This window comes from Perca fluviatilis, chromosome 3 (genome assembly GCF_010015445.1).
Source record: "Perca fluviatilis chromosome 3, GENO_Pfluv_1.0, whole genome shotgun sequence".
Lineage (NCBI taxonomy): Eukaryota > Metazoa > Chordata > Actinopteri > Perciformes > Percidae > Perca > Perca fluviatilis.
Window position 1 is genome coordinate 18215688 of NC_053114.1, and position 21048 is coordinate 18236735.

The 21048-nt window shown below is 41.5% G+C and overlaps 1 protein-coding gene across 7 annotated transcripts in view; it reads left to right on the forward strand.

Annotated features, from left to right (window-relative positions):
- dmxl2 (Dmx-like 2) overlaps positions 1-20609 on the forward strand; it is a 50396-nt gene extending 29787 nt beyond the window's left edge. For 2 of the 7 annotated variants that reach the window (XM_039795262.1, XM_039795263.1), the window contains exons 31-56: positions 2047-2240; positions 2432-2815; positions 4846-5028; positions 5137-5433; positions 5554-5745; positions 5874-5950; positions 6361-6491; positions 7001-7246; positions 7559-7741; positions 8063-8146; positions 9939-10129; positions 10282-10415; positions 10507-10592; positions 10800-11001; positions 11604-11721; positions 13093-13158; positions 13932-14018; positions 15834-15955; positions 16708-16846; positions 18082-18142; positions 18311-18438; positions 18533-18610; positions 18732-18823; positions 18948-19000; positions 19517-19734; positions 20301-20609. In XM_039795262.1, coding sequence (XP_039651196.1) covers positions 2047-2240; positions 2432-2815; positions 4846-5028; positions 5137-5433; positions 5554-5745; positions 5874-5950; positions 6361-6491; positions 7001-7246; positions 7559-7741; positions 8063-8146; positions 9939-10129; positions 10282-10415; positions 10507-10592; positions 10800-11001; positions 11604-11721; positions 13093-13158; positions 13932-14018; positions 15834-15955; positions 16708-16846; positions 18082-18142; positions 18311-18438; positions 18533-18610; positions 18732-18823; positions 18948-19000; positions 19517-19734; positions 20301-20510 — 3956 coding nt within the window. In that variant the 3' untranslated portion in view covers positions 20511-20609. The remainder of the gene's footprint in view (positions 1-2046; positions 2241-2431; positions 2816-4845; positions 5029-5136; positions 5434-5553; positions 5746-5873; positions 5951-6360; positions 6492-7000; positions 7247-7558; positions 7742-8062; positions 8147-9938; positions 10130-10281; positions 10416-10506; positions 10593-10799; positions 11002-11603; positions 11722-13092; positions 13159-13931; positions 14019-15833; positions 15956-16707; positions 16847-18081; positions 18143-18310; positions 18439-18532; positions 18611-18731; positions 18824-18947; positions 19001-19516; positions 19735-20300) is intronic. The other 5 variants (XM_039795257.1, XM_039795260.1, XM_039795259.1 and 2 more) reach the window with 3 other exon arrangements.
- Positions 20610-21048: the final 439 nt, after the last annotated feature.

Genomic DNA, 21048 nt, shown 5'->3' on the forward strand with positions numbered 1-21048 from the left:
TTCGGCCAATCAGAGCGCTGCATTTTAACCCTCCGCCCACCTGCCCCTCCTAGCCAAATGCTTCGCGCGTTTAATTCAATTCAGTCACAGTGCCTCAGCAAGCCAGGCTGTCCGGTTAACTGTAGGCTTGCATGTCATGGCTGAACCGCCTCAAAAAAAAAAGGTTCGGAACGATTTCTTAACAGGAGAGATGGCCTTTCCTCCACATGTCCAGGCTACCTCACGTAGACAGTACGCGTTCTGCACCGTGTGCAAGACAGACATCGACATCAGTCACCAAGGGGCAACAGGTCACGAACACAGTCCCATAAACAAATACTCCCCACCCCCCGAAACATAATGATATTAAAAACAAATGGATGATGGGAGTAACGCGTTACAATTCAGTGGTTGAACTGACTGCAGAGATACATTTGCGACACGGACATTATTTTCCGGAGTTGTTAACGCTGCGTTGAAGCGAGCTGTCCCGTCACTGTTCCCCGTGGTCAGAGCCAGGACCAGAGACGGTAACTGACAACATCTGTGTCCTGTCAGTGGCGACAACAATGTGACCGAGCAACTGACACATGTCGAGAATTAATGTTTAGTCTCGCTACACGTAGGCTAATATTAAATTTTATCAGCGGTGGAAAGTAACTATAGCCGTCGGTATACTACTGTCGGCTACTTTGATTCAATTTTAATTGGGTATTTTTCATTTTCTCCTACTTATTAGGCTACTTCTAGTCCACCACAATTCAGAGTAAACTAGGCTATTAAACGTTTTACTTAACTATTTATTTTATAGCTTTAGTTACTTTGCACTGCATATTAATAATACAAAATAATATGAATAAATTATGATGTATTAAAGTGGATAAAGATGAGACTTTGTTGACCCCGTGGTGAAATTTACAAGCTACCTGCCAAGAATACTCCCGCTTTTATTTTGGTGAAAGTAACGCAAAAGTAGTCAGAAACAGTAATATTGTAATATAACTAATTACTCTCAAATGACAGCAACTAGTAATCAATAATGTATTACATTTTGGAATTAACTTGCCCATACCTGGTGTCAATAGGCTAGCCTATCACACCTGCCATCCTTCCCATTAGTTGGGGGCAGTTAGAAAAGTGGTGGAATGGCTAGAAAACTAAAAGGTTTTAGAAAGGCCAGGTGCTGATTAACGTAAGATAAAGGTAACAGTTAGGCTATTTATGTGATGTGATGGCAACTGACATAATGCAATGTCACCCATGTCAAATTTTTAAAAGCATATCTAAAATATCTGACCCATGTTATTTATTAGCCTATAATTGTGTCTCTGTCAGGCTTCAATCTCTGCTTTTTTTTAGTAGTTGCTTTAGGCCTATTTAAAGTTGCTTTTTTACGATTAACGTTGTAAATCATTACTTAAACTACTTAATTTCCCTTCAGTAATCAGAAGAAGGCTACATGTTAACCTGGTCTGACTCTCATCTTTAACACAGAAGTACTTAGGCATATCTAAGCTCTAGATATTAGCTCTCTCTGCCTCCTGTTGGTTAGACTAACAAATATATGGGCACAAAATATTGGACAGGATATAAGAAAACATTTGTATAGTAGTTTCACTACTGCGACCGTCGTTCATCCACTCCTCTACACAGTAATAATAATTTATTGTAAACTTGAAGTTAGTGATGAGCCAAACAATGTATTTTCAGGTGGAAGAAGTTTTTCCTATGGGCTATGCCTCCTGTACAACATTTGTTTTCAATTCATATTGTTAGGAGTGATAGCAGTAATTGTATAACATTTTCCTTGTCTACTTGTATATCGCTTACTAATAAGTAACTAATAAATCTTGATTGGTGAAATTATATTATGTAGTATGTTGTTAAATATCTCATAGGTTTCTCATTGGTGATTGGCGGTGGGCTGTCGGTGATTGGTGCGCGCGGGGGAGTGGGGGGGCGGGGGTGTACTCATAAAATTTCTTCAAGGTTGGCAGGTCTGTATTTGCATTGTGTGCTTTGTGTAAAGGCTTTGTCTTTCTCCTTTTCTTCATCCCTCTGTGATAGATGTGATGGTGAAAGCTTGCAACCCTGTGGTGTTTAGTTTCTATAACTACCTGAGGACACACCCTTTGATCATCCGTCGCCACTTTGCAAATCCAGAGGGTACTGTGGGCCTCACTGCTGAGAAAAGCAGCGCAGTTGAGATCAACCTCATAGAGCGCAAACTGTTCTTCACTACTGCCAATGCACACTTCAAGGTGGGCTCATCAAAGACATGGCCACTCAGTCCACTCAGTTATTCTGATACAGTTGGGACCTAGTACTGTATCTATCTCTTATATTACAGTTGTTTTACATACTGATAAAATGTTAATTACAAAAGAAAACATGTGAATGTTATATAGTAAATGTTTAGTCATGGTTTTAATCATATCTAAATCTTCTGTAGGTGGGCTGCCCAGTTCTGGCTCTGGAAGTGCTTTCCAAAATACCCAAAGTCACCAAGAAAGCTAGCTCCTCACCTCTCAGCAAAGCTTCATCCAAAGCCAACTTGAACTCGAGCCAACCCCTGGAAAATGGCACCCAGGGAGGCGTGGAATGGGGCTCCCCTGCGGCCAATGCCTGGGGAGCAAATGATAGTGTGGGTGGGTTGGACTGGAGCCAGCCTTTGGTCAAGGTGGAGGAAGACATTCTGAAGCTGGACTGGGAAGAGGACAAGGAAGATGATGATGAGGATGATGATGGTCTGACCATGAAGAAACCAGGGGCTGAGACCAAAGAAGACAAAGTTTTAGGGAGTGGCGGCCCCAACCTGCAGAGAGAGGACCCACAGGTAGGAATAATATTCATGGGTACCAAAGACGTCTCTTCCGACATGCTCGCCGCCATATTTGTTCCCGACACAGGGATAGAGCTAGGCTACAGAGACAGAAGTTTTTAGATACAGTCATGGCAACAGCGCTATCTAAATGAGACAGAAATACATCGTTATTTGGTAAAAACATTGGTTATTGGTTGTGATCCATCTTTATTACCCCCAACTGTATTTTACCTTGTACATAATCTATCCCTGTACACCAGAGATAGTCTGAAGGCTTTCAAGAGTACAGCCATCCTGGTTGCGGATGTGATTTTAGAGGAGAGGGAAGGGTGAGGGAGGAGCCACGTTACACACTGTCAATCGCATCATAGCAACGCCCTAAAACACCCCCTGCTTTATCGCCGATTTTAAAATCAACGAGACCATAATTCAAAAAATGAACATCATTCTGTGTTGCAGAAGACTTAAAAAACTAGCGATTGAGACCATAAACTCATTATGAAAATGTTTACTGAGGTAATAAATCAAGTGAGAAGTCGGTCACTTTCTCATAGACTTCTACAGAAACCGAACTCCTTTTGCAACCGCACGTGTCGCCCCCCCTGCTGCCCCATTCAGATAGAATGCAGGTTTAAGGCACTTCCGCATTTGCAGCACTTCGCCGAACTGGATGCTTTGTCCATTAATATTAACTATGGGTTAAACGGCTAAATTTGTTACATCGCTCTGGAGTTAACTTATTGGAAATGTTTGGATCACTTCAGCTGAGCCGGTGACACGGCGCTATGTTAAAAACAGCTGCTACACGTGAATTTCGCGGACGATCAAAAGCTAAATCTGTCGATAGAACAGTTATCAGCAGTTATCTTAGTTATAACAAGATTTGAGCTAGCAAAGCAGTTTTGTGTTTATATGTTTGGTATTTATTCAATTTGGGAAACCCCACGATCTCTACAAAGCTAACGTTAGCTCAATTGACTGGCTGACTGATGTTAAACTCTCTGTTGCTTTAAGTTCGCGGACGTGTAGTAGCTAAATCTATCCATTTAAAAAAATATATATATCAGCAGATATCTTAGTTACAACACGATTGAGCTAGCAAAGCAGTTTTGTGTTTTATATGTGCGGTATTTATTCAGTTTAGGAAATCCTACCATCTCTACAAAGCAAATGTTAGCTTGAGTTGGCTGGCTGATTAAACAGGGACCAGATATCGCCTCTGTTGCTTTAAGTTTGCGGGCGAACTTTCTCCTTTGGAATGGAATAAAATAGTAGTGCGGGGGTTCTTTTACGACTGTTACTACAGCCAACAGCACAGCATATGCCAGGCATATTGTACTAGTGTGTTTCGCGTATCCATCTCCTCTAGTAGTTGTGGTTGCTCACGTAGGTTTCGTAGCTGCGACCGGACAAAAAAATAGCGGCGACAAAGCACTGTGACGTCAGGTGGTCCCTATGAATATCTATAATCCATTAGAACAATTACTGGAATGCTTGTAGAATAGGATGATTATACATACTTGAAACATTAAGGAGTTCTCTTTTTTAAAATATAAACTAAAAAACATTTCTAAGTACATAACAAAGTTAGAAACTTATTTCTAAGGTATTGCAAAGTTATTGTTGAGTTTTAATTTATAAACTTCAGCCTGTCTCTCCTTAACTAGAACAGCAAACACAGACTCAAAATGTTCTATGCTGATTTAACTGGGATATACAGTAGGGTTAAAATGTATTAGGAGATAAGACTTCCTGTAAGACTTCAGTCGTTGCTATAGATATGACAAATAATGAGGTATCGACCCTCAGGTTCTTAATGGAATTCAAATTAGTAATTTGCAAAATAAAGCCTCACAATGTTAAAAAAATATATAGATTTTTGGTGAAGTCTGCACACAGATCTGATTCATGGAAGCCTGTAGAAAGACTTGAATTGCGAATTTGGAGCCCTGAAGACTCTGGACTTCACAGGAATGCTCCTGTAAGGTCAGCGAGTCTGCAAGGTGCTCCTTTGCCTAAAACTCTACTTTCGTATATTTCAGGGTGAGTCAGAGGTGGACGTGATAGCAGAGCAGCTGAAGTTCCGCGCCTGCCTGAAGATCCTGATGACAGAGCTGCGTACTTTGGCCACAGGCTTTGAGGTGGATGGAGGGAAGCTCCGCTTTCAGCTCTACAGTTGGTTAGAGAAGGAGATAGCAGCCATGCATACAATCTGCAACTACAAGGTACACTTTGATCATATTTGATGTGATGTATGCAACTTTATAGTCGCTTGTTTGTTGTTTTTTCCTGGTTGACCATGGTTATTCAACATAAACTGTGTTTACACAAAGGTGGAGGGGAAGGAGGAGGACTCAGAGGTGGAGCGCTGGAGAGAGCGTACAGCATCAGTGGACATATCAGACGATGCCCTGGAGCGCACGGAGGCCGGGGCCTACGAGCGTCACCAGATGGAGCGACGTCGTCTTCAGGCCAAGCAGCAGCACTCAGAGAGGCGCAAGGCGTGGCTGAGGAAGAACCAGGCCCTGCTGAGGGTGTTTCTGTCCTACTGTAGCCTTCATGGAGCCAAGGGAGGAGGAGTCACCTCTGTTCGCATGGAGCTTCTATTTCTTCTGCAGGAGAGCCAGCAGGTGCACATACACACTCATAAAAACATATATATGTTATGTAATTCTACTGGATTAATGCAACAACAAAAAAGTCTCTCTTCAGCTAAAATAAAATCTACATCTTCCTGTCTCACTCTGTAGGAGACCACAGTTAAGCAGCTGCAGTCTCCTCTGCCTCTGCCTACTACACTGCCTCTGCTATCAGCTTGCATTGCCCCCACCAAGACGGTCATAGCCAATCCAGTTCTTCACCTCAGCAACCACATCCACGACATCCTCCACACCGTCACCTTAATGGAGACCCCGCCGCATCCTGACATCATGGATGATCGGGTCAGAACTCAAATAAGAATCTAACTTTATATAGACTAAGTATAGACTCTGCAGCCTTTTTCTACAGTCATCTGAAGTTGTTCATTTTGATGTTTAATAAGGTAAATGTGTCTGTCTTTCACCCTCAGGTGAATGCTCTGCACACTCTAGCAGCATCTCTGTCTGCTTGCATCTATCAAGCACTGTGTGACAGCCACAGCTACAGGTAACTGAGCCTCTGCAGTGCAGTGCCACAGGCCTAACAGTCTCTGCAAGATTGTATTTGCCTTCCTGAAAACAAAAATGTCATTACCACCACCATAGGGGCGTTTTTTTTTTGTTGGTTTGTATTGGTTTCACTATTTATTCCCCAAAGTACAATCTCACTGCTCCATTTTCTCTCTCCTATACACCATGATTGTAAGTTAAAGTAGTAGTTAAACATGTTGGGGAATTTGCTCTTGATCCTAAGCTTCGCTAACCGCACCCTGAATCTATCACAAACAAAGAGATTGAAATGTATGTACTCATTTCCTTCTAGAAAAGAAAGCCAATGACCTGCAATGTTGAACATACTCTACATGTTTTTATGGTTGTTGTGACTCACAGTTTACCTTTCTGTTGTTGGCTTTTCAGCAGCCAGACAGAAACCAACCAGTTCACGGGGATGGTGTACCAGGGCCTGTTGCTCAGTGAGAGGAAACGACTCCGTACAGAAAGCATTGAAGAACATATAACTCCCAACTCTGCTCCTGCACAGTGGCCAGGTAACAGTCCTTGTGTTACCAACCACTGGTATTTTTGGGGTTAGATTGAGTTAGACTCTTTACTAAAGGCAGAAATACTATTTAAAAGAATTTGCTATCGGGGGGATGGCTCTTCAATCACATTTTGGTCTTTATACTCTCAAGAATTGTTTAAATGAGATTAAAGAGAGATAATTTTCTAGAAGCCTCACATAATGCAGAGACATGGCAAATTACATATGCATGAGCATCAAAGACATTATTCAGAGAGAATATAAAAAGCAGAGAGCAGAGCAAAGCAGGCAGTCTGTGTTTATGCAGAGAGGCAGATGGTGTTCTATAATAGGAGCTTCATGGCCTCTGGGAAGGAAACGGAAAGACAGAGACTGATCACGCCATCTTGCAAATGTTCCATAAATGGGTTCTGTATTGTGCAGAGATAGTGTTTTTGTTCTGTCGAAGACGTGTTATAGAGTGTCTATCTTTTACTCAAATGCCATATTGCGTGCATGTGTGTCCTCGCTCTGCAGGTGTGTCATCCCTGATTTCTCTGTTGACGTCTGCCAGAGAGGAGGACCAGCCGAGGCTCAACGTGCTGTTGTGTGAAGGGGTCATGGCCGTTTATCTTGCACTGCTCATTCATGGCCTGGGCACTCACAGCAGCAATGAACTCTTCCGACTTGCAGCACATCCCCTCAACAACCGCATGTGGGCCGCTGTCTTTGGGGGAGGGGCCAAAGTCGTTATTAAGCCAAAGAGGCCTGAGGCCCCACCAGGTAGAATTATTACTTTATTTTTTATTTTTTTTATTACTAATACCTTTATATCCATCATCACCATCATTGTTGTCTTTTGTCTGCCTTCCTGGTCTTTATAATCTGTCCCTGTCCATATACTCTTTTCTTGCCGTTGTCCTCTTCTACTTCATCTGTTGACTTTCTACATTCGGACTTATTTCTGATCTCCCATGGCTCCAACCTGTCTACATAGTTCCGTATACATACACCTAGCTGTGTCCTGTTGATGCTCCTAAGATGCTGCTGCTTTGTAGTGTCTTGTGTGAGTGTGCCCTCTGCCCTGTGTCCCAGTGCCAGCTGATTTTGAGGCAGCCAGGCCAGAGGACTCTCAAGAGGCAGGAAGACCCGAGCAGAGCAGCCTCACCCCAAACCCCACTCCCACCCCCACTGAAACCCTGCGCCCCAAACGACCCCCTCCTCCCGTTTCAAGGGGAGAGGGGTTGGGCACTGTGGCACCAGCAACTAAAGCCAGCTGTGAGTAACTGGGCTGGTGGATTGCAGTGCTGGTTTGCAGGATTGCAGTGCATGGTAATTGTACAGGTTTGCGTTGTTGCAGATGCTTGACTTGCCCACCCACCCCCCCCTCTCGTGCAGCTACTATTGAATGCCCATAACAAACAACAAAGCTCACTAATGCTATGAAGACATTGTCGTCTGTGTTCTGTGTTATGATAAGCCAACAGCTGTGTGTGTTTGTGTCTGTGTGTGTGTGTTTGTGTGTACTGCATTGCATGTCCATGTTGTTAATGTCCTCCATGCTCATCTCATTGTGTCATTCCTATTGTGCCATCAAAGCAACAGCTGGGCCTAGCAAGGAGTGTTCAGAGGCCAAGGCTGATCAGCCCTCTCAGACTAAATCTGAATCTGAGACTGAACCAGGTACACCTTGAGAGGCTATTAGACAATAGAATACTATTGTAGAGCTGCAACTGCATAACTAGTTCTGTTTTGTTTGTAAAGTTAAATAAAAAAAATAAAGTTTCTGTATATCAGTAGTTTGTAGTAGAGGTAATAACTGTATCATAAACTAATATTAGCTCTTGAGTGATAGCTGTCTGTCTGCATCAGATTTTTAGATTTGTAAAAACTAATCTATTTCCTGAGTAGCTGTGCTGTATATGAGTGTGTTGACTGAACTTGACACTGTTCATTCATATTCATAACGCCAAAGTAATCTGTGCTCACATTGTATTTGTGGGGGAGGTAGATATGGGCTGGCATTTAGACTCAATATCCCTGCAGAGTCTAAGATAGCTCTCAGCCAAGAGCCTTTCTAGAGCTGGTTAGGGGGATCTTAAATGCCAGCCCGTTGATAGGAATCACTTTGACAAATGTTAAAACCCTGTCCTTTTGAGTTCCCCCTGCAGAATTACATGCATGTCTTAAAGACACAGCCATACACAAATGTTACACGTTTTCTCATATGAACTCCGGACAATGTTGAACAAATCAGCTGGGACATGTAGCACAAGACAGGAGATTGTCCGTGTCAGACGCGCTTCCACTGGAAATTCCCTGTTTGGTTTAGGCAAGGGGTGGCACCTGGGTAGAGGGTAGGACATGACGCAGATTACACTGCGGTCACATAGCCGTCTTTTTTTATTTGGTCATAAACAATAAATATACAATCAGTACCCGCCCTTACCGACAGATGTTCCAGTTAGACATTTTTGTTGCCATCTTCGTGTAAATCACCCTTCTTCTTCATCCTCGGATTTTCAGTTTGTTTTGTAAATGTCATCAACATGCCCACTCTGTCGCTGTGAATTCTCCGGTCAATGACCTCCTCTATTCATATACAGTATGGATGCAATCGGACATTACGCAGACTGTGTGCTAGGGAGCTGGCAGGGTAAAGTCTGTTTAATGTCCGGTCCAACTGATTCAGACATTTGTGTTCTTACATACAGCTCCTCCGGGTAATGTCTAGATAATATAAGGGTTGCAGTTCAAGGGGCTACAGTTGCCTCCCTATCATGTTCCAATTAACACTCATTTTAAAACAAAATAAACCTCTTACAGTCACCAATGTCATTGTGTTTGTCTCCCTTAAAGTGCTGTGGATACAAGAAAACGCTTAGCACATGACTGCTGAACAAATTTGCCATCGTTTGATGTGTTTTCTGTGTGTATTTTGTGTCACTCACTCCATCAAATATACACTGATTCAATTACGTAATGGTCTGTGTAGTATCCGTGTCTAACTGCACTGTCTACTCTGGTTTATGTCTTGTCTTGTTTTGTCTGGTGCAATGCCAGAATTTGTCACCCAGGATAATGGTGCAGGTTTGTGCACAACCTAGTGTGTCTTGACCTGTGCTTCCATCTTAAACGTCTGTATTTGTGCTTTCTGGATTTCTTTTCCAAGTCTTATACATTTTCTTTTGAGTGCTGTGACTCATCAAAGTCGTAGAACTAAAAGTTTTAACAGTAAAAGTTTATTATTCAGCTCTGTTGTGGATGGATGCTATACTGTCCTCTGTGTAGAGTGTGGGTGCAGTTCAATTCCTCCTGATCTATTTCTTGACCTTCTTTTTGGCTTTAAAATGAATCTCAGCTTGACTTCATGATTTGTACAAAAGTGCAGCATACTGCAGTCTGCTGCAAACTGACCTTATCAGAGTTCATTGTGTTTGAAAGATACCATCTCTTCGTTCTTCTCCTCCCACAGTGGCTCCCCCTCAGCCCCCAGCAGAGGATGTGGACCGATACAGACGTAGGTTCAACATGAGGATGCTTGTTCCTGGACGCCCTGTAAAGGAAACACCAGCCACCCCACCTCCTGTGCCCGCAGAGAGACCCGCATACAGGGAGAAGTTCATTCCCCCAGAGCTGAGCATGTGGGACTACTTTGTGGCCAAAGTAAGACATTAAATTACACATATGTGGAATCGACTAATGAGATCTGTGACTCATGCTCTGAAGGTTATTAATAAGTTATTCCTCAATCTCTCACTCTCCATCTGCCTTTTTCGTTTACTTTTTCTCTTCCCTCATTATTTCCTCCCTCTCAGCCCTTCCTGCCGCTGTCAGACAGCAATGCTCTGTGTGACTCAGACGAAAGCGGCGCAGAGGATGATGAAGATGATGATGACGCCTTCCTTTCTGACACACAGATAACGGAGCACTCTGACCCCAACTCCTACAGGTGGGGCTCACCTTGTTTTATTTTCCTGCCATGTAATTCGGAGACCTTGCTTTAGATTTTAAACTTGCATGTCTGTCTGTGTGGTACATAGTTGGGCTCTGATCCGCCTCGTCATGGTGAAACTGGCTCATCACAACGTCAAGAACTTCCTCCCTCTCACCGGCCTTGACTTCACAGGTACACACTGTCCTCCCCATTGATCCCAAACAGATCCTTAAATCTAATATACAGTACAGTAAGATCTCTTCTTTAAGACGATACATTGAAATACTTCAGTATAATTTGATAATCATTTGTATACATATACATAAATAAACAATTCATTGTCGTTGCTGCTGCCTGTACAGAGTATATACTGTAAATCTATATGTGTTTGTGTCACAGACCTGCCAGTCATCTCCCCTCTTAGCAACGCTGTGTTAAAGACTATAGAGAATTGGGAGCAGCTTCTGCTGGAGCGAATGAACAGCTTTGACGGGCCGCCTCCCAACTACATCAACACGTACCCTACTGACCTTAGCGCAGGAGGTGGCCCCGCCATACTCCGACACAAGGCCATGCTGGAGCCAGACAACACGCCCTTCAAGTGAGTATTAAGTCATACGTACAAAAATATAGACACACGCTCACACACTAAGGCTGTAAGCAAGAGCATTTTACATCGTTTTATTTGACTTCAGAATAGATTATGGCAATCCTAACATTAACACCACTTTAGAAAGAGTGAATGACAACAAATGAAAGGTTTACTGTACTACCACTGCAATACTAACGCTAACTTACACAAACTAACTCATATTCCAAAAGAACTTTAGTGTAGCTCAGGAGCCCACCTAGGTACAATTTATTCACTAACAAATAGATCAATCAAAGATGATGCACCCAAGAATTAGACCAATAAACAAGTTATTTAAATACTGTACAGCACACAAAAGTCCAAATGGTTTAAGTAGGTGGATTATATTAGATGATACAGAGGAAAGGAAACTACAATAATGAAATCATTTTGGCTTTATTTGCCCTTTCCACATCACCAATGCTTAAATGTGTTTCACATAACAAAACCGATTTCAGTCATTCATGCCGAATCAGATCATATCGTATTCCATTCAAATGAAAATAAACCGTGACATAAGTGGATGCCCTCATAAGTGACCAACGTATGTTTGTCCATATATTTTCTCTCAGGACAAAGAACCATCAGTCCTTTCCAGCCCGACGTCTTTGGCATTTCCTGGTCAAACAGGAAGTTCTTCAGGAGACTTTGATCCGTTACATCTTTACTAAGAAAAGGAAGCAGAGTGAGGTCAGTAGTCCACATGCGTGTACAAATATCTGCTTGTTTTTCTTCAGTTCAGTGTTCATTAGCCATGATGATTAAACCCACCGTTGTTTTTATTTATAAAGTCATGTTAGTTCATATTTACACCAGAATGTTTGCTTTTAATGTTTTTTTTTTTATATTTCCCCTAACACAATTACTGTATTGGCCTAAATAGAAGCATTGCCTCAAAAAAATTATTATTTTTATTAGTGGGTTTGTCTCACATTTAACTACGATTGACCCTTTTGACTGGCTCTAGTTACGGTCACTAAACTCTAAATTGCCAGGATCGACATATTAAGAGACATTGTGACAGTGTTGAAAAAAGTAGCTTAAAGATTATCATGATGATGGTGACTGATGAGATATGTAATAGTCATAAAACAACTGACATGCAGCCAAGAAATGTAGTGACAGCATGTCATGTTAGAAGACCGCAGAAGCCTAAAAAATGCAGTCTGAGAAAAGTGTGCATATATGTGACTAAAAACAGAAGAAAGTCCTGTTTATTATTAAAAGTGTTATTTATTGAAATACCTAAATAAGAATGTAATGTTGCTATTTGTTTGTTTTTTCAATATGAAAGGTATTTCAAAAGTCAGGGACTATATATATGGGCCAATTCAGTATATATTTTAATTTCACTTCAATTATTTTTGCACAGCATGCCTATCACAAAACAGAATCGACACACTATCCACAGTCTTTTGCAAGACACTTAAGATTGGAGATGTTGATTTATAGAGGGCTTATCCCAGGCCTTAAACTTTGATCATTTGCCTCAGTAAATGAATATATTGTAATACACAGAGAAGTGCTCACTGAGCATTTATCTCTCTTGTTGTTGATATTTGTTTTATCGTCATTATCATTGCTTTGACTCCTTAGACTTCTTAAAACAAGTATTGGACAGTTCACTGCCTTCTTAGATGTTGTTGTTGTTATTATTATGTAATCACTTTCATGACAGACTGCTACTGTAGCTGCCCATCCAAAATTAGACAATAATCCCATGGGTTATGGTCCCATATGCTTGGTTTCTTAATTTTACAGAATGAATTTGCTAACCCGATTAACCAGATTACTTTTAATTAAACTGTAGTGCCCAGATCCATAGTTGATATTTCCACTTATCCTGCTACGTGAGGTGGACTGTGTTTAGGGTTATTCATATTTTATCACCAAGTGTACATCAAAGATCATGTCAACCCTTTTACATTTTCTTTTCATTCCATGTTTTATTTTTCTGTGTTTGTGCATGTGTTTTGTCTTGTGCCGCGTTGGTGTGTTTTGTCTTGTGCCGTGTTGGTGTGTTCTGTGTCTATATGGCCTGTGTGTGTGTGTGCTGTGTAGTCTGTAGAGAACCATATGGACCGTATAAGCCCAAACTGCATAGCAGGAGCTAGCAGTCCCTATAAGGTAGTATCATTTACTGTACCAGCCAAGGCCCTGGCTCTGTCTGTCCGTCTGTCTGTTTGGGAGAGTCACTGTAAAGCCAAGCTTGAAGGAGCATGAAAGTGCATTAAACTTTAAATGAAGCAGTGTGCACCAATTGCACAGGGTTTGCATGTTACGGTTAGAGGTAGCACCTTTTGGGTGAAGCTCTTAATGTCTCCTCCCCAGCTTGGCCTGATAGTGACTGCTCTGGCCATTTTTCTGGCATAAAATGAGGCTCCAAGGCTTAAATCTAATGTTTAATCTCTTCCTTTCACTGGGACACATACAGTATGACATCACTCACATAACCTGACATCCGATACCTAGCAATAACACGTCTCCTTGTGTTTCTCACTCCTTTCTCCTCTCTAGCTGGACTGATTCTGCTGGGCCCAAAACAAAAGCTCCCCTTAAGAGAGTTGGCACATACAGTAGAACTACTAACTTGCATGCTCACTGTCAGGGCTGTGAAAGGCTTGCTAATCATGGAAAGTGTTGTCATCAGGAAATCCCGAATCAATTTGTCAATATTTAATTACCTTTTACATGTGATTACTCATCTCCACTGGTGAATATGGCTTTACGCTACCTTTACATAAAGTGGGAATTATGTTTGGAGTAACTTGATGGCCCAAAGCAAGTGTTTTGGAAGTATATATATTTTCCGTCCTACTCCTCAAGGAAGAAAGGAGGAGTCCCCTACTGTAGCTTTAACCTTTTGAACCTTAATGTATTGGTTTTCTTGGCTTTTCCAGGTGGAGGCAGATATGGGCTACCCAGGAGGCAAAGCTAAAATCATTCATAAGGAGTCTGATATAATCATGGCATTTGCCATCAATAAGGTAAGTTGTGTGTTTCCATAATTTCCTAATTATTTCCTAGGACGTTTTCTGGAAAGAACTATTTAAATTGGCACTAAGCAGGGTTCGAAATGACTTAGGACTCTTGAGGGGTCCCCTAAAATGTAATTATAAAAAATACTGAAGACTACCTTGCTACACTATATACTGCAGGCAAAATTATATTGACATATTTTGAAGGTGGGATAATGGTCTTGGGATGTTTTTCATGGTTTGGGCTAGTCCCAGTATTGTAGTGGTGTCTGGAGAAGTGGATTGGCTATAATCTAACAAGTAACCCTCTAATTCTGGAGCAACAAAGTTACAGCACCTTATATAAATCCCTGACATGACAAAGTGGATAACAGGTCATTCTTTCCTTGAGCAATGAAGTTAACTAAGTTACCTAAATCCACCAGGTGTACTCATTATGGCAGCACCATGCACCTTCAAAGGGTTTGATCAAATACAAATGGCATTTCTCATCCCTTATGTTAATTGAATTTGTAAAACAACTAGCCGCTGGATTGAATAATAATGATGTCTATAAAGACTGTACCTACATTAGATGGTTTACTTTGTTTTAAAGTAGTCAATCTATAACCTGAACTAAAATCTTTAGGGACACGTTAAAAAAAAAAAAAAAAGAAGAAGTAAGATATTCTAACATGACTGAAAGCCATTAAAATGACAATAATCCAATAGTAATCACATTATTCAAAATCACTGACTGGACAATAGGGTTGGGTATCGTTTGGTTTTTTTTCGATTCCGGTGCTAAATCGATACTTTTAAAACGGTGCCGGTGCCTGAACCGGTACTTTTCAATAAAGTTAAAAAAAAAAAGAAGAAGAAAAAAAATAAGGGTAGTAAACAACAGTCAGTGACTTGTTTATTGCTAAGGCCATGGTCAAAATTAAAGATTTAATAATAATGTAATAACTATAACAATAACAATAACTTATTTCACCAGTATATTGCTGTTGAACCCCAGATGGGAAAAGGGTATTTTACAAATACTGTGAATGCACCACGAGGCTACCTGTTTTAAGTGAATGCACCGTCTGTGTTGTTTAATTCCGACAACGGCAGCTGCGAGTGAACGCACCGTCTGTGTTGTTTAATTCCGACAACGGCAGCTGCAAGTGAACGCACCGTCTGTGTTGTTTAATTCCGACCATATAAACGTACTGTATATCTATGAATTGCGACAACGGCAGCTGCTGCTGCGCTGCAGTGCAGACTGTTACATCCCGCTGTTGAAGTCCTCCACAGTGAAATACAGTCACACTTTACACTGTTTAACGTTAGCTGTCAGCATTTTACCGGTGTTTAATCCAGCTGCTAGCTAAAGGTAGGCTAACGTTACATGCTGTCAGGTGTAGTGTAAAGTCAGGCACCGAAATGAGGCACCGAAACTTTCGTTCTTAGTCGGTCTCGTTACTACCGTTTACGTCGGCAGCGGTTCCCTATTGGCACCGAGTTTCGGTACCCAACCCTAATCATTTTTAATGTTAAAAAATATTTGTCGGGGACCCCCCAAAATCTAAAAATAAATTCTTATAGGGGGTCCCTAATGACTTATGGGGGGTCCGGGACCCCCCCAGATCCCCCTCATTTCGAACCCTGGCACTAAGTAAAGGGTAAATAGAGACCTTCTCTGGGACAGTAGCGAATTACATAACCCTTTCCAGGAACCTTCCTCTAAAATGTATTCATATATATATAATTTTCTTTCTAGGAAATTGGAGGAAACTTTTGCCAAGTCCACCTTTAATGCTCTTCCTCCCTCCTTGTCCCTCTCTGTCCCTTTTCCAGTCTAACTCCAACGAGATAGTGTTGGCCTCCACTCATGATGTTCAGGAGGTGGATGTGTCTACTCTGGTGGCTGTCCAGCCCTACACCTGGATAGGAGACGACATGGATAAGGAGTCCCGCAGGTGAGATTCAGGGCAGATCATTGGTGGCTCAAAGAAACTATTTCAATCATAATTTTAAGTTCTGCATCTATATTTGGTATGATGCTATATAGTAAGCATGAGAAATGTAGCATGTTCTGGTTGCACACAAACAAAAGTAAAAGAAAATCAGCAGTCCTAACGAGGGATGTCCCGAGCTGATCCTAAGAATCTGTATCAGGGCCGATCTGTACATATTTTAATGAATCGTATCGATCCCATTAAATGAATATAATTATTGGATCGGACTTGGTAATGGCAGATACCTAATGTTAGAGGGTTCCGATTGGAATCGGGGCAAAAAATGTAAATTTTAGCAAAAACTTAATTTATTATAAATAATTGGTTAATCCATCTTTGCATTTTCTGCAGCGTTTCTGGGTACAGGTCACAGTAATTTAACAGATTACATTGTAAGGAATTATTATTATTATTATTATTATTATTATTATTATACAGTATACTGCTGGGAAGTAATGGGAAAAAAATTGATGTAATGATAAATAATTCTAGGCCATATTGTCCCTACCGGTTTTACATCATACTTTCATACTTTGGCCAATATGATTGTAAATAGGTATTAAATTGCTTTCTTTGTGGTATTAAAGTCTTAAATTTAACTTGGTGAACCCTGCAGACATCCTGTGAAATATGTGAATAGCATCGTATATATGTTTTAAACACCTCTACAAAGCACTCTCAGTCATGGGTTACGGTTGTGTTTTGTTTCACAGCTCTGACGACATAGATCACCGTTCTTCTCAAACCAACATCGCCCAGCCAAACTCTGTGCCCTTTGCACCACCGCAGATGCCAGTCTCTGCATCCATGCCATGGCTCGGCAGTGGGCAGACCAGCATGGGAGCCAGTGTGGTACGAGTCTATCTATGCACTAAAAAACACAGCTATACAAAAATAAAGCCAGACCAGGCAGTGATGGGTATGCAAATCTCAGTAATAGCCAGTAGGGGGAAACTCAGTTCTGTTTTGGAGCCAATAGATGGCATAGAATATATGCTACCACTCTGCAGTCTTTCTTTTCATAACATGCATTAGGTGCATAAGTAACATTTTAGATGTAAACATGATGAAAACATATGATGCAAAATTAAAAAGGCAATTTGCGACTTGGATTTAATTCTGCAGTGTGTGGCTCCCTTCACATTTTCAGGAGAAGTTTGTATTTTTAATTCTTATCAATGTCGAGCCAAACTGAGCCATGCCGACTAAACATGTGCCCTGCTGAGTCTATGGAGGCTGATACAGAGAGGGTTGTGTGTTTGCATCGCAGAGATGGACACTTATAAACACAGATAGCAGCAGCTCTCAGCCGGTAACCCAAGGTACAGATTTGCGTCACACTTGCACGTGGCGAGGGTTCTCCATGTCCCAGCCATGTTGATAAATTCTGGCGGTGGTGTGTGATACACTGAGCGAGACAGGACAGAGGGTTACATACAGGTTCAGTGGAATATTGAAGAGGCTTTCTTAAGTGGGCAGTAGGGTCTGGTTAGTTAAGATCCCAGCCATTTAATGGACTTTGAGTCTATAGCATTGTATTACTCAGCAGTAAAGAACTACCACAGTAAGACATTGTCCAACACTCCTAATATATGAAAGTAAGTGTAATAACAAATTAGTGGTAATAAATCGGACTGGGATTGATAAATCATAACCGAAATAAAATAGAAAAGGCAACATTTTTATAAAGGAAATGTAAGTTAGCTCGCTGACGCTGAAATATGCAGGCATAAGCACTGCAAACAGGGTAATCCGGCATCTTTGCATATTAATATTCACATGTTTATGGTCACATCCTGTCATTTTGGTTTTACCCAGTGAGCAGTGATACGCTGCTCAGTGTATAGAACAGAACTGTTATTTTTATTTTTTCCAATAAAACAAGACAAAACTCTGACTTATTTGCTTGTCAATTTTAACGACATCATCCGTGAACATTTGTCAAGAAGCCGATGAGTGGTACCGTGAGCCCTATTTGCAGGTTTCCCACAGAACACGGATAGTTGTTTTTTTTTATACTTTAAAAGCTATAATTCATATTCTAGACATCATGCATTATAATATACATTTTGTTTGTTGTTTTTCAGATCATGAAGAGGAATCTAAACAATGTGAAGAGAATGACATCCCATCCCATATATCAGTATTGTAAGTGCCTACATTGAAGCCTCTGCATAGTAGGTCATCGTCGGTATACATTTTAATTTTGATTATTTTTCGATTAATTTCTTCCTTCCCCTACTGTGTCTCTCTCTCTCTCTCTCTCTGTGTGTGTGTGTGTGTGTGTGTGTGTGTGTGTGTGTGTGTGTGTTTCAGACATGACAGGGGCTCAGGACGGTAGTGTGAGAATGTTTGAATGGAACAGACCTCAGCAGCTCATTTGCTTCAGACAAGCAGGCAACGCTAGAGTCACCCGGCTCTATTTCAACTCCCAGGGCAATAAGGTACACACACACACACACACACACACTACACTGCACTGTCTGTGTTTTGTCTATTCGGTGTGATTGTTTTGATTGCTCTGTACTCTGCTTGTAGTGTGGAGTTGCTGACGGAGAGGGCTTCCTCAGTCTCTGGCAAGTCAACCAGACATCCTCCAACCCCAAACCCTACCTGGTGAGATCACCTCCCACCTCTTTAATTAAGCACACATACACATCTTTAGACAAAAAACTAAATATGAATCATTAAAATTGATACGTACGGTTTGTTTTTCTTGTCCTGTTCCTGCCGACAGAGTTGGCCGTGCCACACTAAGACCTGCGGTGATTTTGCCTTCATCACGTCCTCAAGCCTCATCGCCACTGCCGGACAGTCCAGTGATAACAGGTCAGCATCTGCACAGAAGAACATCATTATTAATGACACTTACGCTAATCTTTCTCTGTTGGTGTCTACCGTCTATGGCTGGTATCAACTGACCAATGTTATCCTTGGTTTACTTTGTCCACAGAAATGTTTGCCTGTGGGATACTCTGATTTCACCTAGCAATACCATGGTCCATGGTAAGAAATCCTAAATGCGTCAAACAAGCCTAATTTAGGGCGCCTGGGTAGCTACCTTGGTAGAGCACGCACCCATATGTGGAGGTTTACTCCTTGGCGCAGCGGCAGCGGGTTCGACTCCGACCTGTGGCCCTTTGCTGCATGTCATTCCCCCTCTCTCTCCCCCTTTCTTTATTATTATATACATTTTTTTTAAGATTATTTTTTGGGGCTTTTCCGCCTTTAATTTTTGACAGGACAGCCAGGTGAGAAAGGGGGAAGACATGCAGGAAATTGTCACAGGTCGGAGGTGCGTCGAGGTATACACCTCTCAGTATATGTGCGCCTGCTCTACCACTGAGCCACACTCTCTCCCCCTTTCAGTTCTTCATCTCATATGAAAATAAATGCCTAAAAATGCCCCAAAAAATTATCTTAAAAAAAAACAAAAACAACCAGCCTAATTAAATTATTTCCCCTGTATATCAAGTTGTTTTGTGATCCAATTACACATTGTCCTCCAACCCTCCCCTACAGCGTTCCCCTGCCATGAGAATGGGGCCACTGTGCTGCAGTATGCTTCTAAACAGCAGCTGCTCATCACTGGAGGAAGAAAGGGATTTGTGTGCGTGTTTGATATCCGCCAGAGGCAGCTGCTACACACTTTCCAGGCCCATGACTCAGCCATCAAGGCCCTTGCACTGGACGCCTTCGAGGACTTCTTCGTCACTGGCTCTGCAGAGGGCAACATGAAGGTGCTCCATCACTCACTCACTGGCCTGCGAAAACACATTTGCAGTCATACTTTGATTGTGTACAGAGGATTAATGTCTTATTCTAGGTTCAGACCTACTTGATAACATCTGAAAATCTTCTCTCATACCTACATATAATATATTAATTTATAGATAAATGCAGACTGATTCATCTGCTTTAACCACATTAAATGTTTCTGATGCTGATTTAAACGCTATTGGTTGTAGAGTGTAAAATAGCGTATTTACATTTTAAGCATTATTCTTTCTATGCATTTGCTTCAAGTATTTAGTTTTCTCTTATTGATAAAATCACCGAAGTGGCAGCACATTTTCCACCAAGATACCTTAACCATGTTTTGGGGGAGGCTTAGCCTTCCCTAGCCTCTTAATGCTTGTGATACAATGCTGGTTACGGTGAGGCATTTGTCAGTTTTGAAATCTATAAACTGGATGCTGTTTGATAAAGAAACTAAACTAAAATTGAATTTGAAAGAAGAAAAAAAGAAAGAAAAGAAACTTAACCCCTGTTCCATCCTCTCTCCCTCTCCTTTCTCTGGCTCCAGGTGTGGAAGTTATCCGGCCATGGACTCATGCACTCTTTTAGCACCGAGCATTCCAAGCAGTCTATCTTCCGCAACATCGGTGCCGGTGTCATGCAGGTGGAAACGCGGCCCGGTAACCGCATCTTCACCTGTGGAGCAGACGGCACCCTAAAGATGAGGGTCCTCCCTGACCGCTACAATATCCCCAGCAGCTTGGTTGACATCCTGTAACGCCTACTTCCACTTCTGAGGGTCCAAAGAGAAAAGCGACGGAAAGGAGAAAAAAAAACAACACAAAAAGCTTACGTAACACTTGCTAGGCATTAATAGTATAATTGATTGGGGAAGAGTTAGTCAAAAGATCACCATGCTTTTGGCATCTTTCAGAGTGTAATGGGTTTACTGTTGATGTATATCATATGCACAATGGAAAACGGAGCTGCAGATATCCCCCAAAAGGCTGAAGGCAAAGTTACAAGCAAAAGGTATCATACTTGATTTTAAAGCTAGATTTATTGTAATTTTATCGAAAAATCTCTACTCTTAGAGTGTGTCCATAGGGAAGCTATGCATGTCCTGTTCTCGTTACGCGGTGCAATCACAGGTCTATTGATAGTGCTCTGTAAAAGTGCTCAAGCAAAAATTTTAAAAAGTGTTTAACTGTCGTCATTTTGTGCCCACAGCTGAAATCTCTTAGCATCTACTGTAACCAGCACTGTGGTTTGTTATTAAGTCAGTGGTTTCCAGTGTGAATCGAGTTGTTGGAATC